Source organism: Dermacentor albipictus, chromosome 8, assembly GCF_038994185.2.
Source record: "Dermacentor albipictus isolate Rhodes 1998 colony chromosome 8, USDA_Dalb.pri_finalv2, whole genome shotgun sequence".
NCBI lineage: Eukaryota > Metazoa > Arthropoda > Arachnida > Ixodida > Ixodidae > Dermacentor > Dermacentor albipictus.
The window spans coordinates 45023250-45042452 of record NC_091828.1 but is presented as its reverse complement, the minus strand read 5'-3'; the positions used below and the strand labels follow the sequence as shown (position 1 = coordinate 45042452).

Here is a 19203-nt window from a genome sequence, read left to right as displayed (position 1 = left end):
CTGAGTCCCAAACTATGACGTGTTGTTTGGCCAGGATGTTGCGAATTGGTCCAGACTGAACGCGAGAACCTGTACGAATAGTGCACTTCGTGGATAAGTTCTTCGACGCACCGAGGCAATCTTATTCGAGATGGCACGTAAAACCCCATAATTAAATTTTGAAACGCACGGACCTGCGCAGCATTTATTGCCGAATATCCCATTATACAAGTTTTTCTGAAACTCATTTAGGACAACCGTTTTGTTTCTTTGAAGTGAAACGAAAAGAAGTTACTGTTAAATCAGCCAAACAGCATTCGGGGCTGCCTTACCACCGTCATCACATATCTTAGAGCAGACTTGCAGACTTAAAATACATAGCACTTTGAACACAGGCTGTGTTCGAAGCTTAGCCTGCAAATCCGCGCTATCTAGCTTTAAGGGCTGCCGCCAATGCCAGCTAACATATCTGCCGCGACTCGCTTCTCCGAAAGCATCACACAAGTTTCTCACTTTTTCCCGGGCGAACTAAGCATATAGTCATGACCAGAGGTCTCGTCAACGATAGAGACAGAAGGTGCGAACTTCTGACAAACATTTAGCAAAAAAGAACTTGCAGTTCAAAGGTATATTTTATTGCAATTTGTCATGCAGATAGCGAGGTCAACACATTCTACCAGTTAAGAAATGCGTTAGGAATTCTTACTAAACATATGTGCATACCAATTGATAAGTTTAAGTAATGCGCAGTTTGTCTGGTGATAAAAAAAGTCGATGTTTATTTTCAGGCAATTCAGGGTATACTGGGTTCCTTAAATGCATGCATTTCTTCTTATTAAGCAAATAAAGAATGAGGAATGGTGCATTTCTTCCTTCAAACACTTAGAATTCTCAGACTGCCATAACAGAACGAGCCGTCCTCCCTCAAGTGACTGTCCACGAATAAAGACGCAGTTGAGGGCTTCGTTATGTCATTTGCGATATGTCTCACGCCTAAGGCAAGTCAAGCCTATTTCGTGCGCAAATAAATACAAACACAAATCCAAATGGTCAAAATAAACATTTTGTTCTTACGAAAGCAACCGCAAAATGATGGCTAATGAAAGTTTCCAACCTGTGGGTTTTGGCGTCGGAATTCGATGACGTCAATTGCCTTCTTGGTTAACGCAACAATAGGGTTCACGTAGAACATATCGATCACCCGAGAGAATGCCTTAAATATCCACGGCCAATGAGATAGAATTTCTGAAAGGAACATCCCGAGGTAAACGATTACTAAATAATTTGTTTAGAACTGTATTCTTGCAGAAAATGCGTTGAATTCCGTCAATCCTTGTTTTAACGGCCTTCACTGGCTCATCGAAGGTATCTCCTGTCTCGCCTCCTATTATAAAAAGAAAAATTTGGAGGACGCTTAACCTTCGTCTTTACCAGTGGAACGCAGTAGGGTTAAGAGATCCCTGACTGCTGCTATCGCTTCCTGGTAAGTGCAGCTTATGTAACTGTAATGTTTTCTGGAAACGCTAGCGGGGAACGCTATGCACGAGGGAAAGCTTTCTGCTTGTTTTCCTCACGGCCGGCACCGCCGCTGCCGCGCATGCGTGAAGGCGACCGCCATCTGGGTGGTGTTGCATGGAATCGGGCGGGTCGCGCCGCACCCACTCAGACAGACCTCAAACTCTAGCTGGAAAATGGGTTGGTGTTTGAACCTCCGTGTAATAAAATTATATTTTCTCGTATATTCAAATTACAGTCCGACACTGTCATATCTCGAGGTTGTAACTCGTGCTTTACGAATTTTATTATGCATTTTACATTGAGAAATCGAATTAGTTCAGTAACGTCTCTGCGCCAAGCGGATGGCCCGCGTGGACCGGGATGCGTGTTTCAGGATTACTTTTTTTCATACGGACAACGTCGCCGACGTCCACACTTACACCGACGCCGTGTTTTTTACCGGCACAAAGCCCTTAGCGCTATAATGATAAAATTCGTGTCCAATGATGAGATTTAATCTCTTACGCCGAGCTCAGAAGCTAGATACCCTAGCCGTCAGGCCACGATCGCCTATTTTTTTATTTATTTATTACCTACTGGTCATCATATACAAGAATACAACACCTGACTAATGCTAAAAATGCCTGCCATTAGTTGGCCACGTACCGACCACGCTCATACTTCGCTCGTGCCAGCATCATACAAGATGTGGACGTGCTCGGCAAGGTGCGCTGCAGTGACGAAAGGATGGTAAGAAGTCGAATTAGTCTAGACCTGAGGAGGGAACGGAAGAAACTGGTACATAAGAAGCGGATTAATGAGTTAGCGGTAAGAGGGAAAATAGAGGAATTCCAGATCAAGCTACAGAGCAGGTATTCGGCTTTAACTCGGGAAGAGGACCTTAGTGTTGGAACAATGAACGACAATCTTGTGGGCATCATTAAGGAGTGTGCAATGGAAGTCGGTGGCGCCAACTATACTGAGTTTCATACATCAGGTGCAACGCTGTAGAAGCTAGGCAACACGTTGGGTCACCAAAATTTATGGCTCCGCGAGTTCCGTCAACGCTTCGCTGCTCCATAACAGCTTCTTTCACGCGAGCATGCGCGCCAGGCGGCATCCAGGGATGGAAAATTAAAGAAAAACACGAAAATAAAAGCAACAGAAACCAAGTTGAATTAAATCACCGCTTCAGCAGCCGGGTTAAATCCATAGTTCATTCGTTTCCGGGAAGCACACCTTTTTTATATATATAACAGAATTCAGCCTACATTAACAGAATTTTCCCGAAAATTGCTCAGAAGCAACTTAAAGAAGCCTGTAGCCTCCACAGCGTTGCACCTGATGCGTAAAGATAGCTCTAGATCAATGGCGCATGCACCCCGTCACGTAGCTCAAGGTATAGCGGGACCTAGAACGTATTTGTGCTCGCAGGCTTCCAACTCGGCTACAGACTTGCCACTCCTTTAACGCGATAGCACAAATAAGGTCGGCGTCCAGCGCCGACCGTACTGTGAACGAATAATCATTCCCTACCAGGCAGGCCATCCGTGCAGCGCTAATGTGCCAGAACTAATTGAATTTCACAAAGTAAAATGCCTAAAAAGTCGTGCAAAGTACACACAACCTGCCAACATCATAACGTCCGATCCAGTAGGATTCAATATACGTCAAAGTACTTTTTCCTAACTGCGTCACAACGAAAGGTGCCTTGCCGTAAGCATAAATTACTTGAAATGCAGCGCAGAGTGCCAAACAAATTTTCTGACTTTGCCGAACTGCACAAGGTGTAATTTTAATATACGAGAAAATATTCTGTTTCGCGGGAACTTAAACACAAACATTTCTTTCAGTGTTTTTACCATTAATTGAGCGGCGTGTCCGGTTCCTAGCAGCGCCATCCAAACATAGCGCTCGCCTCCGCATATTCGCAGCCCGCGCAAGAGGCCGCGTTTCTACCAGAAAGCTCCCCTTCGTGCATAGCATTGCTGCCTTCGCTTCCCGGTAAACACTGCGGTTGCATAAGCTGCACTTGCCAGGAAGCGGGAGAAGCAGTCACGAATCTTTGAATGCTATCACTTTGCATTCTTAAAGGCGAAGATTAGGCGCATGAGGGGACATTGCACAAGCGAGTGAAAAATGACCCGGACCGGAACATGGAAAAAGACACACCGAACGCTAGACATCAACAGACATTATACTCAGAAGGACTCAAATATTTAGGCGAAAAGACGCGTCCTAGATGATCAATCCCTGAAGCGCATGAGCAATGACACCCTATTGCGCAAGATTTTTATCTCTTTTGCCGTCAAAATTAGGTTAGGTTTCAGACCCATGCCTGTTTCTCCCGATGAATAGGGAAGGCCTCGAGTATTTCACGCTGTCTCTGATCTGTGCTAGAAGTAATCACTTGAGTCTTATTCATACTTGTATTAGGTATTTGTAGAGCAGTTAACAAGCGAAAAGAAATGTGGTCTTTTGTTTAGTGTGTGTGTCACTCACTATGATTTCATTGCGCAACACCTTTACCCGCACGTAGCGCGGACTAGACCTGCACTTCTAGCTTGTGATGGCTTACTGCTGCTGTACGCTCAAATATAAAAAGAGGAACGAAAATAATACATGACTCTCCTCGCTCTTTTCGTGACTTTACCGCAAGTTCCGACCAGGTTCATCGTACAACTTTCTCCCTGAGGCATGAATTCAGCTTAATCGGCATTATTTCGCTTCGAAGAAACTACAGTGATTAAGAACGCAGCATGATCCCTTCGCGCGGTCACCCATGATACGACTTGGGGAAATAAATGGTCCTTCATTTAGAGCTCATCTGGTTGCGCTCACCTGACTTCCGTATGCATTCGCACCAGCCATTTGATCTTTGCTGACGCGATGCAACCCATACTCTGCCACAATTACGTGGGCACTGCTTCACAAACGCTCACACCTACTTGAATTAGAATAATGACAGCTATGATTGCAGTCCCCGTCATTTCACGAATAAGACAAAAGCCAAATTTACGGGGCTATCCGCCTTGAGAAGATTGTAGCAGTAGCAAATAACAGCGACCCTGCGGGTATTGAAGCTAGCCGCATTGAGTGGCCGTGTTATGTGAGGCAGTGCTCAACACTTCGCCGGCGCCAACAACGTGCTCGAAGTCTGGCTTGTCCACACTTATTTCATTCTCCGTCAATTTCCCGCTCCCACAATGTAAGGAAGACAGCGTGGTCGCAGTTAACTTCCTTGCTGTTTCTCTCTCTCCCTCTGTTTTCTTCGCTCCTTCTGGCGTAGCTGTGAGCACGTCCTTTTCCTTGTATGTTAGCCGCCATTCAACGATGATTGTTTTCAGCCCGCCAGCAACATGAAACCTGACTGCGGAGCCCACGCATTCACACATTTATACAAATAAAAAGGACTTCAACAATGGAGAACAGTGTCTGAAGCATGTAAGAGAAATCTAAAGCTCACTGTAGTTCTCTGAGTGATATATTCATGGATTTAACGAATGAGGAAAGAATGAAGTGCTGGATCAGTATATTCATCGATTTACCTGAGCCTCTCAATGCTTCACCCAGTTTTCGTTACACATTGGTGCCACGCTCTCAATGATTGTTGTTTTCTTTTGACAGTGACATTCAGAAGCCTGCGCCATAGTGCAGGTATCAGTTGGTTTTCAAGATAAGTTGTGAATGGAACTGCATGTCATGGAGACTCTGCGCTCTAACGAATATGTAAACAGGAACAATTCGAGCTAAAACACACTGCCTTGCGGAATGTGCGTCACAGACTGATGCTACTGCTGGGAAGTCTGCGGTTTGTATCTGAACTGCGACAGATATATTTTATACAAAAAACGTTTGCATTGCGACACAGTCGCAATATTGTACTTTTTTTTTCCTTAAAGTGCCAACCTTGAAATCTGCAAAGTGACTGTAAGCACGTGTTAGCCGAAGGCCACGTATTCACCAATGTTAAGACAACGCTTCACATATTTATGGGTAACGCACGTGCACCCTCATATCGGGAGTAACACATTCCATAATGCTTATTTCTTGAGTACTTCAGTGCTCTGTGGTACTTCCTTGTGGTGGTAGCACACGGAGTTTCGACATGTACAATTCACACGGCTAAAGCTGGCCAGCGCTGAATCGTGTCGACATTTGCAAAACTCACGGGCTAAGTTGTAGAAGAATCCCGCCATGTAAGTCGGAACGGTTACCAGGGCACCCTGAAAGAGCGGGTGCTGCGGGTTACGTTGCACGTTGGTGTCGATCCCGAACGCTGCCTTTGAGACGACGTCGAACGTCAAGCGCTCGCAGAGTGCGTTGATGTCGACTTCATCGCCGCGCTCGGCAAACTCATCGAGAATCTCGATGAATCGCTTGAGGGCATCCATCATAGAGGGCATCACCTGTGAAAAAGGTGAACCACTGACTACTAGTTCACTATGCAAAAGTGCACGCATTTACGACGGCAGATGCAAGTAGTATGTGCGGAGAGAATCTCTTTCTTTTTTTTTTTGGTCCATGACCCGATTGACCATTTGGAGGCGAAATTTATCTCTCTTTTTTAAAATTTTCGTTAAACGAAAGCGTCAGTAAATGTAATGATCGCCACAATCCGCACATAAATAACTGAAACTAAACAAACATTGTACCAGTGGCCGAAGGATGAAAATTCAATCATTCTTTAAGTGAACCGAATGAAAGAGGCCGAATCCGCTAGCAGGTTCAAGATTAGCACGTGTACGGCCCGCTTCATAAAAGGCTTAAATGTACACTAGATAGGAACACCAAATCAGTACCTGCCAATCAGGCATTCTTTGAAAACCCTGTTTTAGGTATTTTCCGCCATGAGGCTGATTACTGGAGGGAAAAAACGTGTTTTATTTTTTTTAATTTGGTGCCAAAAAGCTAATCTAGTCCGCTTGTGCCCAAACAGCCTTGGATCTAGTTCCCTTGCATTCTAATCATCCACACAATGACTCATGCATATTCGGTCGTTGGTTTACCTTGTCTCGCTTTATCTGCAATTTTTTATTACCGTTCTCTCACATTGGCTTAAAGTGATCAAATTCAAAATCATGAACCAGAATCACACGTTCTTTCCTTCATTCTGTCGATATCGGCAACGCGCAAATTGCTTTCAACACGCGATTCAGCAACTCGCAAGTTATCCGATTTTTAACGTTACTGCACAGGTCATATGCAATATCTAGAACATTCGATGCGCCACGATCCATAGTCGGACAGGCAATTCACATGCTATTAGACTTAATCATCGTTTAGCTTTTATTCTTTCTCAATCCCATTTTTCAGATATTTATAGTCTCACGAAACCCGAACAAGATTGCACATCGAGCAAAATGGAAACAACTTGTTCACTTTTATTTCTATCCACCGCATAGGTCGTACTTTCAATAAGAAACAAAGTTAGTATATGAGAGTTAGTATAGTAAGCAATTAACTGATTTCCTTGACTATACAGAAGAGAACGCTCTCTGTAGAATATCGAAGCTGTTAATATGGGCTGTACTTTAAGCGCCAATTGGTGAAATCCAAATTTTGAGATATCAAATTCCGCGTTTTAGGAATGACATGTTGTAATTTGCCGTTTTACATTTTTCTCAAGAATACAGCGTCTTCCCTGGAGCGTACTGCAACTTCCACGGATCACTCTAAGCAGTGATCAGAAAAAGCTATTATTTCCCTTTTCCCTTTAAAGCCTATACAGATGAGACGTTCCCCGTGAATTGGAGTGAGCATTACGCATTTGCCCATGAAATTATAAAGTGAGCAAAATGTGCCATTTGCAAAACTTCCGACTGATATGACACACCGATTTCAGCTTCGACGGGGTGAAGAACTGTGCCATCGTGTGTCGCACGTCCTTCCAGACGTTGCCCTTGGTGAAGAGCATGTTGCGGACGAAGAGAGGCTGTAGCTCGTGGACGTGCGTCATGTGCTCGAAAAGACAAAGCAAAACTTGAGTCACGTGTGCAGACAAAGGCACTGACGAAAAGGTTCTTGCACAAAAACATGTATTATTTCGAACAATGATCTGGTATGTTCCTCGAAGATTTAACCGAAGCCCTTCAAAAATAACTTTTTCTCTGACTGAAATCTAACATTTTTAAAATAATGACAATTTGTGTCTGTGCAAACCCTATGGTAAACCTTTCAGCTTTTCAAAAATAAAGCTGCATGGTATCGTTCTCTTATATTAGACTTACTCCTCTGGCAGTAAAGTTCTTCAAATCCTTCACGAATATCCTGTCAATCATATCCACGTCTCTTACTACCACGACGGGAGCATCGCCAAGGTAAAACCTGAATATGAGAAACAGGACGAAAGTGAAATTTTTTAGTTTCTATGTTGAACATCAACTTACGCTCATTCCGTGCCCCCCGCCCCCTTAACGAAGGACATGTTGTCATATAGCCGAAATCTCTGAAACGAAAAGAAGTTCCTTTAACAAGCACCAACGAACATAAAAATTGCATTCCATAAGGAATTCAAATTTTGGGGTTCGGCGTCTAAAAACTGCTTTATGTTTTAGAAAGACGCCGATGGAGAGAGTTGTGGTTTAATTTTAGCCACCTTGGGTTCATTACCGTGTAACTTAAGTGTAGGTAACCGGCAGTTTCTTTTTTTTTTAATTACTAGCCACGCAAATGCCTTCTAGGTGCTTGGAAATTGAAATTAGCACTTCGTGTTTAGCACCAGAACACCGTACCCACTCAGTCACCAGAGCGGTACTCGGAAGAGCTTCTTATTCAGCTCAAGATAGAGGAACCGTATTTGTCGATACCTCTCTCTCTCTATTATGCGCATCGCAACTGTTTGGCACAAAGGTACGAGGCGAAACGATGGTTATAGTCCATTATAAATAACCAAACTACGAAGGAGAAAATTAAAAAAAAATAATTGTCTTCCTCCATGGTTGAGCCTTTTGCTGTTATCTATATAGATTGCCGCGAAAAAGCCACCTACCGAATTAGCAAAATATTGGCGAGCCTCATTGCTCTGCAGAAAACAATGACTTCTTTCTTGGGACATGAAGAAATCCTATATGCTGTACAAAACATCGTCTGACGATTCTGCCTACTTATTCGAGGTTACATTTATGCGTCATCTATAAAAGACCGACTGTGCCATGCAAACACGCTGGCTTTTCTTAAACTGGCAGCTTGAACATTCGATTGGCAAAGATATTTCTACATCTTCCGATTACTCTGAGGGCCCTTGTGCTCGAGGTTTTCTTATTAATACTTAACGTATCATGTAGTTATCGAAACGAATGAAAGCGCGACTTTGCCGCTTTTTCTCGCTGCTCGCATATTTGCTGCAGTGACTTTAATAAAAGGCGTTACATTGCAACGTTCTTCGGAAGTGACAGAATCATTCTGTGACTGGAAAAATAAATTTATTGGTTTCATCATGCTCCCATCATTTCTTGTTCACCCGTGGTGGTCATCTGAAACTGGGCGCGACAGTAAAAGGGCACATCTCGTTGTCTTAGGTAGGCAAAAATGTTTCTTTTTCCTAGTGAAGAGGAAATGAATGTCTCACCCAAACACATCCCCGTATTCTTTCAGCCATCTTCCGACGCTCTCGATTATGGTCTGTAATAAAACAACTGCCATGAAGTATTTAGCTCAAGTTGACACTCATCATATCACATGAATGGAGAATTTAACTTATAAATCGACCATCAAAAATGAATAGGCAAACGTGAAACGACAAGGGGCCTTCATTCCACAAGCTTCAATTAAAAGTTCTTATTCTGCATAAGACAACGACCTTTTTTATTTGAATGTTTAGAATACGAAATCTGTATCGGTGAGAAGTGAAAGCCTGGGCAATGATACTAAGCCACCGAACAGCCTACTTTTCTATTAATCAAAAATACACACAAGCGACTCAGAAAATATAAAGAGACTAAACAAACAAAAGAAAATGCGAGAAGAAAAATTACTGGAGAAACAGAAAGAAATATAACTGGGCATAACTTGCTCTACGACATAAACACTTAGAGCAGGCTGTAGTGGCAAACACTAAACGTCCTGCCACAGCATGCGCTACTGAGGCAGTCTCTATCTGCCCATTAACGGCATGCAAAAAAATTCGCCTCCATTCCACCCTGTGAAAGTGGATCTACCGCGAAGCTGTTGCCTACGTTAGACAAGCACAACCAATGTTAGACAAGTACTATCACCCCAACTGATGTGAGACTACGTTAGGCAAGCACCACCACCCCAAGTGCAGCATGGATCCTCCCCCTTCTAGGCCCTCCGGCAATCTCACTTGAAGTAATTCAGTTTTCCAAACTAAATTGCGTCAGAAAATGCCTAAAGTACGACACACACACAAGGTGCAGACACGATAGCGTCGGATTATAATTTGAATATACGGTGGAAAATAATTTTGTTACGCGGAAACTGAAAGACAAAGCCCTTTTCCAGCTGCCCCTTGAAGTCTAAGTGACCGCGGTCGCCAGGTAGAGGAACTGTTTTTGTATAGTGTTTGCCATAATGTCGATTACGGTCACAGCACACGCTGTGCGACAGATGCAGTGGGCACAGCGCTAACGCATCAAGCAGAGATACATTGTGTGCAGACGTTCCTCACCACCGCACACACATGTGCGAAGAAGTGCAGGGGCCCTATAACGTAAAACTATTCCAATATGTTTCTATTCCAATTTCCTGACGTCAAATTTGCGTAACCACCGACGCAAGCACCGGGCGGTCACCCGCAGGGTTGTCTGAACAGACCAATCAAACGCTATCCTCGTTCATAGGAGGTCACTTTTGTTTGCTTGAAAAACGAATAACATTGCCTACACTTAAAGGCTTGTCGTATTTAATTGGCTGACAAGAGGCGAGGAGAACGCTCAAGTGGAGAACGATCCACTGATGCCGAGCCAGTGCACTGAAAATCGATAACCGGATGAAGAGGGTGGTGCCGGCGTCTGCGATTGGTCGGCTTTCCCTTGGTTAGCTTGTGGTGGTTGGTCGAAAATCGCGGCGGCATGCAACGGAAGCTCAAGAATGACGCTAAAACTGACCCTCAGCAAAGAAGAGGGGGCAGAATAAGGTAGTAAACGTGCCGAAAGTATTTCAAAACGTCACACGGCCACGCAAGAAGTTTTATTACACGCAAATGCACCCATGCTCTCCGGCAGGTGCGAGTAGCCAGCGTCTTAGCGATCGGCGGCAGCCATCTTTTATTCCTTTCGGAACGGGGCAGCCTGCGGCTATTCCGAAATAAATTCCGCTTTGTTCGGTATATTAATGCATCTTTATCGCGTATACGTCACTTTGACGCGGTGAGTTTGTGCGGTTTTGTGACATCGCGTGACAGGCACGTGAAGTGGGTGCAGCCAGAAAACTTTTTACCAATAGCCGAGGGCTAATGGCGAAAAGGGGTCAAATCAGAAATAACCGTTTTTCTTTTTTCTGTCAAATCATGCATAATCAGTGTGTACCAATCATATCAGATGGGGAGGTATCGCGGTTTTCGTGACGCCGCGTGACAGACATGTGAAGTGGGGGTTGGTCGAAAAACGTTTTTGACCAATAGTGGAGGGCTGATAGCAGAATTGGAATAGAAAAGTTTGGAATAGTTTTACGTTATAGCGCCCCAGCATAAAACCTCATTCATCAAGGCCCTCCAAGCGCAAGTGATTAATTGAAATAACTGAGTTTGTAAACGTAAGTTGCGTCAGAAAATTAATAAAGTACGATTTACACACAAGCTGCAGACATGATAGCTTCAGATTTTAGTTCGAATATGCGAGGAAACATGATTCGCAGGGACTCAGTGTGAATTGTGACGAATGCGGTACACCTGAGACGGCAGAACACCTCTTCTGCATTTGCCCGCGATATGCTGTACGGAGAAAATCACTGACAGACTTCTTGTCGAAGTTTGTCGCTACAGCATTGACTGAAAAAGTGCTATTCAGACCTTCGCGTCATCATTGTCCTCAGTCTGATATCCTAAAGGCTCTAGACAAATTTTTGCACGAGAGCGGACTGTACAACCGACTTCGAAGAGTCTTTAACCATGCAAGTTTTTCACCACCATCTTCATCCTCATAATCAACGTCTTCCATAGTCTATCTTTCTACAACCTTTCCCCTTCCCACAGCACCGGGTAGCATGTCAGAACATTGATTGATTCAGGCCGACCTCTCAGCTTTTCTCTCATAATAAATACATGTATCTCAAAGACAAAACCCTTTTCCAGCTATTGTTTGAGCTCAGTCTCGGTGGCTGTGGCCACTAGGTCGCCGTACTATTCTTGGTGAGCACGAACCCACGAAAAATGACGACCAACTGGAGGCTAACGGCTTTGCTGTAAAATAAAGCTTTGCACAATGTAAAAAACAAAGCATGCGTATATCCAATGCCCGGTAGTTTATTTGAGCTTGCACTGACGCATTACAAGGCACTCTTCAAGTGTGCTCTGTATATTTATACCATTCTACCTTATTTTACATTTTAAGTCATTCATTTCAAACCATTTATGAATGTATTCGTTTCGAAGGTTAGCCGAGCCTCTGGAGAAATGCAATGTAAAAAACGGTCAAAGGAAAATGCCTGTAAAGGAACGAAAAACTAAATTTAAGGATTTCCATAGGTAATGTAACCCTACGGTGAACAGCGCAAACCAATTTCATACGCTTATAGCTGTGAATGATGGGAAACCATTTCAATTTTCTTTCATGCAAGTTACAAAAAACGCTTGATGCAAGATAGCGCTGTCAAGCCAGCAGCAAGATTGGCGCTCGATATCAAAAGGTATCTGCCACATTCAATTCCACTTTCCAGTGCGTCAGTATAAACGAGACTTGCATTAGCATATGTGTCAAATTACCGGTTTCCAGTATTCATCTGCGTTGCCGTTGATAAGGCTTCGGAGCGGCACCACCGGTATTCCCGTTCCTTCAAAGTCCTTGAAGCATTTCCGACGTTGTCTGCGCCAGTCAAAATCAGAAAAACGTGTATGATGATTGCTTGTTGAACGCCACAGATCTTTAGGGCACAAAATACTAAAGTATTTTTCCTGTCCGACGATGGTGTTCTCATGCAGAACTCTGACCCTCCGTCGTCTTCACTTCCGCGTCACCTGACAAAGAATAGCTTTCGCCACCTTGCACACATCCGTGCAGCACCTCCTTTTGCACTCTTTTATTAATTTTGTATTCTTTATTGCTATATTTACCCACATAGCACGAAGGTGTCAGAGCCGGGGGGTTCCAAGCTTGAAGAAAATTCATTTTCATTCACATTGCTTGCGCACTCGTCAGTCGATTCCACAGAGCTATAAATAAAAGAATTCGCACAACGGCTCGTCCTGGCATAGTATTCCCTAATTTTGTACTCGTGGTCTGTCCATCCAGATATATATTTTGGCGGTTTTAAGTAAGCTTCGCTATCAATTACAGTTTTGTTATTAAATATTTGGTGTAAACGCTTTGTCCGCAATTTTTTCGGCATGTCGAAAGTGATTCCCAAGTCAACTTTTTTTTAATTGCAATGCAGCTATAGTTCCTACCGTACCTACCCTAGACGAGCCTGACGGCCCTGTTCTGATTTTTTTTTCTAGTTTATTGATCAGGCATGTTGAGATAGGTCACAAAGTCTACAAGCATATTCCAAGATAGGTCTCTTACATGTTAGGTACGCCGTGCTTCTAAGGTTGTAATTTGCACATTTTAAACTTCATTGAATATAATTGAATGCTACTGTGGCCTTGGCAACTACATAATCCACGTGAGCATTCGAAGAGCAGTCGCCCGACAGCAGCACACCCAAATATTTATTCGTGAATTTCTTACCTAAAGTGTTTTTCATTATATGGTAACTTGCATCAATTATCTTTTTCCTTTTAGTAAAACATACATGGGCGCACTTATTCGTGTTCAGACTCATTTTCCGCATCGAACGCCATTCACGAATACCTTGAAGATAGGCCTGTAGTTCTAGGACATCATGTTCATTCTTAATATTTCTATATATACTACAGTCATCCGCGAAGAGCCATATATTAGAGCTGATGCCTATTTGAATGTTTTTAATATAAAAAGAAATAAGAGAGGCCTCAGCACAGACCTCTGCACGATGCCTGCAATGACTTCTAAATAATCTGACTTGATGCCGTTCAAGAGAACACACTGACATTTAAAAACACTTGAATCAATATCAATAACTCGAATTTTTTAAGAAACAGAGAATGTAAAGCCGTGTCAAATGCTTTTCTCAAGTCCAAAGCAGTCTATTTGCCTTCCTAAATAAATTGCTGACGCTACGTCATTGTAAAACTCAAGAAGCTGCGTCGTACATGCGAAAACCCCTTGCGAAAGCCGTGTTCACCGTTCATTAGTAGTGCGTTTTCCATTAAATGTTTCATTATAGCCTTGCATCTTATGTGCTCTACAATCTTACATAAAATTGATGTAAGTAAAATAGGTCTATAATTAGTAAGATCTTTTCTTGAGCCTCCTTTGTGAATTGGGACTACGTTAGCAGCCTTACAGTATACTGTAGCGACTGACCAACAGTTAACGATTTTCAAGGATTCGATAAAGGTAAAGTGAAACCGGGTGAGCACATTTCTTTAAAATTATTCAACAAATATTGTCGGGGCCATTAGCCTTAGATTCATCGAGATTCCTAAGCAGAGCTCCAGTGCCACTTGCGCTAAGTTCGATTGGTTGCATAAGAGGTGCGCTGCTATTAGACAGTTGTGGGCTGCATGCAGATTTGTTCCGTAGGTAAATGGGGTTTAATGGCGCAAAAGCGGCTAAGGCTATGCTGCGCCAAACACGAGGTGTTTTAAAATCCAGTGAATGAAGGAAAAGGCTTTGTTAATAATCTATATTATTCTATATCAAGGGAGGGCGTGCTTCAACATTTGCTTACGTTGGACGCAAAAAAATCGTGTGGCCCAGATGAAATACCGACGGCATTTCTTCAACGGTACGCTGAATGGATGTCGTATTATTTGCAGCTTTTATTCGAAAAATCTTTGCGGGATCATTCAGTGCCTCAGGACTGGCGCGATGCCACCGTCATTCCGATATTTAAAGGTGGCAATAGGCTATGTGCAAACAACTATAGACCAGTCTCGCTCACTTCTGTGTGCTGTAAAGTCCTAGAGCATGCAATAGACATATTCTGTATTTCTTAGAACAAAACGATTTATTATGCCCAGTTCAGCACGGTTTCCGATCTGGCCTTTCGACAGTGACACAGTTAATCGAAACTGTACATGACCTTAGTAAAGCTATAGATGAATGCCAACAGATAGATGTTGTATGTATAGACTTTAAGAAGGCATTTGATAAAGTTGCACATCATAAACTGCTTTGCAAATTGAGAAACCTAGGAATTAGTGAAAATATAGTATTGTGGATTCAGGCATATTTAACAAACCGTTATCAAAGGGTCAGAATCGGGAAAAGTGAATCAGGGAAGTGTCAAGTTGTGTCTGGAGTGCCGCAGGGGTCTATTTTAGGTCCGCTATTGTTTTTATTGTATATTAATGATATTCCTTGTAATGTTGATCCGCCTGTAAAAATTAAACTCTTTGCCGATGATTGCTTAATTTACACGCGTGTAACCTGCGTGGAAGATCAGATTAAACTAAACAGCTGCTTGCAATCATTAAACTCATGGTGCCAAAGTTGGGGCATGGTAATTAATTTTAAAAAATCTACATACACTCACGTAAGTAAAAAACAGAACTTTATCAAATTTGAATATAATATAGGAGAAAATGCCTTGGTCGAGGTACAGAGTTTCCGATATTTAGGGGTGACAGTGACGCATAATCTAGACTGGCGTATTCACATTGAGGATATCTGTTCGAAGGCTTACCAAAAGCTCTGCTTCCTTAAGAGAAAGCTTCCAGATGCGACTAAAGAAATTAATTTGGTCGCCTACAAAACGTTTATAAGACCAGTTCTGGAGTATGCGAGTGCTGTGTGGAGCCCTCACCAAAAATGCTTAAAAAAGAAGGTGGAAAGGATTCAGCGGATTGCTGCACGCTTTATATGCTCCAAGTATCGCCGCACTGACTCGGTTACAGAGATGATACAGCAGTGTGAATTAGTAACGCTGGAAATGAGAAGAATAAAACATCGACTCAAACTTTTTTTCCAGATAATGCAAGGGGCATTAAAAATAAATAAAGAACATTATGTGAAAGCGCCTATAAAACGTGGTTCAAGAAAAAACCACAGCAGGGTACTACAACCTATTAACACACGTACGGATGTATATCGGTATTCCTTTTTTCCTGATGTAATTGAACTATGGAACAAAATGCCAAGTGATGTTGTGGAAAGTGTGAACGTGCAACAATTTGAGCTGGGTGTCGATATGTCTTTGAGAAATGGTGTACAAATTTTTAATTCTGATTCATGATTGCTCATTGAAGTGCCTATGAAATGTATATGTTCTTCTTCCCTCCCTGTAACGACCCTCACTGGAGGGTTAACAGTATGACCAAATAAATAAATAAAATAAATAAATATTTTATGTAAAAGCCCAGTGTCGTCTAGAAATTTACGGATGTCACATAATGGGACTAGCGGATCATCACCTAAAATTAAAGCAGGGTGTAAAGGTATGTATAGTTGATATAATTTGTGCAAAAGTGTTCGTCTGTGTGTTTCAGTCTGCGTACATGTGAGTAATCTGTGCATTACTGTTAGTGGCTGTTGACATTTCTCGCATGTTGGTGTGTCTTCTTTCGTAAGTAAGTAATTGTGTGTGAGGTGTGTGTGCCCAATGCGTAGTCGGCATAAAACTACTTCGATGAACCGCTCGTGATGATAGCATGACTTCCACTCGCCAACTATGGGTTTTGCGAGATGTAGTTTGTTGTCAGCACAACGGTCCCATTCGCGTTGCCATTTCGCCGTTAAAGCTTTTCTAATCGCGCGGATGCTATCTTTGTATGGAAGTGTTGTGTTTGTTATCTCTTTGTTCGCTGCCATCGATGCACATATATCGGTTGCTTCGTTACCCGGTATCCCGACATGACTTGGTACCCAGCAGAAGCGGATTCATCTCCCGTATTTATTAAGCGCGACCTTGTTTAGTATGACCCCTAACAGGGGTTCACACTCAGATTTCTGATTTAGAGCCTTCAGTGTACTTAAGGAATCAGTGTATCTGACTGTGTTTTTGTGCTTGCCAGTGATAATCTTTTTAACTACTACCTATACAGCATAAACTTCAGCAGTGAAAACCGAAGCATGTTTCGTAGACGAATACTTGTTTCCCAATTTTCTGTTATGGCCCCTACACCAACGTGTTCATTTGTTTTGGAGCCATCCGTGTAGAATTCCATGTGATTTTGATACTTGTCCTGAAGAGCACGGAATTCTTGTATTATGTGTTCGTGTGGAGTGTATCTTTTCTTTAAATGTGTTAGTGTCCAGTCACACAACTGTGTGAAATTGTACCATGGGGCCAACCGTTGTGGTTTCTTGGCAACCTGGAGGATTTTGTGGGGAATGTCATAATCCCGACAGTATTGCTCATACCACAGGACAAGAGGTCTAATCATATTCGGTTTATTTGTGTAGTGTAAGCGTGAGTTGCACTGCGTAAGGATGTTGTAGCATATGTGTTGAGGTGATGACTAAATTCTGAGTACGTAGGGAAAAGTGAGTAATGCTCTGCGCTGCTGTAAGGAGGGCTCATTACACTCAACATATAAACTTTGGATGGAGGCACCACTTGCCAGTCGCAATCCAAGGTTATATACTGGATCAAGTAGTTGGATGTAGGACTGCCTGGCTGAGTCATAAACCATGGAGCCGTATAGTCTAAAAGGCTACGTAGAAGAGACCGGTAAATACGTAAAAGACAGGTTCGGTCGGAACCCCAGTGCTTATGAGACAGAGCTTTTAGGATATTCAGTGCTTTATTTGCCTTAATTTTTAGTGTTTTAATCTGGGCTAGGAAGTTTAGTTTTTTATCAAAGATTACTCCCAAAATTTTACATTCTTGTTTTACCGGCAGTGCGACATCATTCAATTTTAGAAGCGGGTCTATGTACAATCCTCGTTTTTGCGAGGGAGCCTCTGGCATTCGTGCTAATAAGCATCTGCTATTCCCTACACAGATATCACAAGGAGCGCGGATCCGGCGACACTGCGTCCTGCGGTTTGCTTCTGCGCATGGTCCAGAGGACTCGGGCCAGATCACCGACCTGAAGTTTGCTTCTGCGCATGGCCCAGCGGACTCAGGCTTGATCGCCAACCTCTGCGCAGTGAGGCACCGTCACTTCCGTCAGCGGCAGCACCGTCGACTTCTGAGCCTATATATACGCAACACGCCCAGATCATCGACACTAGTGGCAGCAGTTGCGAGCGTGCACGAGGGAGCCTCTGGCATTCGTTCTAATAAGCATCTGCTATTCCCTACACAGGTGGGCTTTGGTTTCCATTTTTCTCTAACTCTTGCATATCGCAACTGCTGCCACTGTTACAGTTTTTGTCTCGGTGCTTTGTATCCGTCATGCCCTCAAATGCTGAACTCGCGAAGCGCCTTGATGCGCTAGAAAGCGTTCTGCAGGGAAAACTGGCTACGGTGGCTCAACAAGTTCTGGCAAGCGTTAAATTGAAGATGGCCACTGAACCAGAAACGTTTGTTGGTAACTTCAAGAAAGACTTGGAGGAATTGCAGGGGAGCCTGGCTTACTTAAATGAAACTGTTGAGGAACTGAAGTCTGAGAACGAGAAACTGAAGATTACGAACTTGGCACTTACAACTAGGAACGCAGCCTTGGAACAGAAAGTAAGTGAGCTAGAGCAATACTCACGCAAAAATAATGTTGAACTAAAGGGTGTACCCTGCACTCAAGGCGAAGACTTTGTGGCGATTCTTCAGGCTGTTGGAAGTAAAATTGACTGCCCGGTATCGAGAGACGACATCGAAATTGCCCATCGAGTGCCATCTGTCTCAAGCACGAAAAATTTAATCGCAAGGTTCACCTCGAGGGCAAAGAAAGCAGAATTCGTAAGCAAGGCGCGGAAGGCGCGTCTACAGACTCGCGACATAGGCTTTCATGGAACTGAGTCTAAGCCGATTTACGTCAACGACCATCTGACACAGGAAAACAAAAAGATATTTTCGAAAGCTCTATCTTTGAAAAAAGAAAATCGCTGGCAGTTCCTATGGACTGATGACTGCCTAATCAAGGCACGGAAGAACACAGACAGCAGGGTTTTTCGAATTCGAAACGAGGCAGATCTCGCGATTTTCACTAACCATGCGTAATAGCACTTCACTTTTTCCAACATGGCTTACGTTGAATCAAACGAACTGGCATCGTTGCTATGAAATCCCAGCTGCTCAGCTATCCATTTCAATGCAAGAAGTCTAAAAAAACACTATGACGAGTTTCACCTGCTGTTATCATCGATCAATATTTCGTTTTCACTGGTTTGTGTAACAGAGACAGGGTTAAGCGATAGCGATAAGAATTTGTTTTCATTTCCATCATACACTCCGGAATACTGTCATCGCGTGTCATCCAATCACGGCGGTTCCGCAATCTTTATTTCACAAGATATAGAGTATAAACGCCGGCTAGATTTAAATCTTAGTATGCCCGATTGCGAAGCAGTTTGGATCGAAATCAATAATTCATGTTTCAGTACCGGTGAAAAAAGCACTGTATTTGGCTGCATCTACCGATCA

General features: G+C 43.1%; 1 protein-coding gene across 1 annotated transcript in view; it reads right to left on the bottom strand.

Annotated features, from left to right (window-relative positions):
* LOC135909738 (cytochrome P450 9e2-like) overlaps positions 1–7798 on the bottom strand; it is a 36733-nt gene extending 28935 nt beyond the window's left edge. Inside the window, exons 1-4 of the mRNA XM_065441798.1 lie at positions 7707–7798; positions 7313–7438; positions 5648–5885; positions 1094–1224 (exon numbers count right to left, since the gene is read on the bottom strand). Of these exons, the coding sequence (XP_065297870.1) occupies positions 1094–1224; positions 5648–5885; positions 7313–7438; positions 7707–7757 (546 nt within the window). The 5' untranslated portion in view covers positions 7758–7798. The remainder of the gene's footprint in view (positions 1–1093; positions 1225–5647; positions 5886–7312; positions 7439–7706) is intronic.
* Between the last annotated feature and the right edge of the window lie 11405 nt (positions 7799–19203).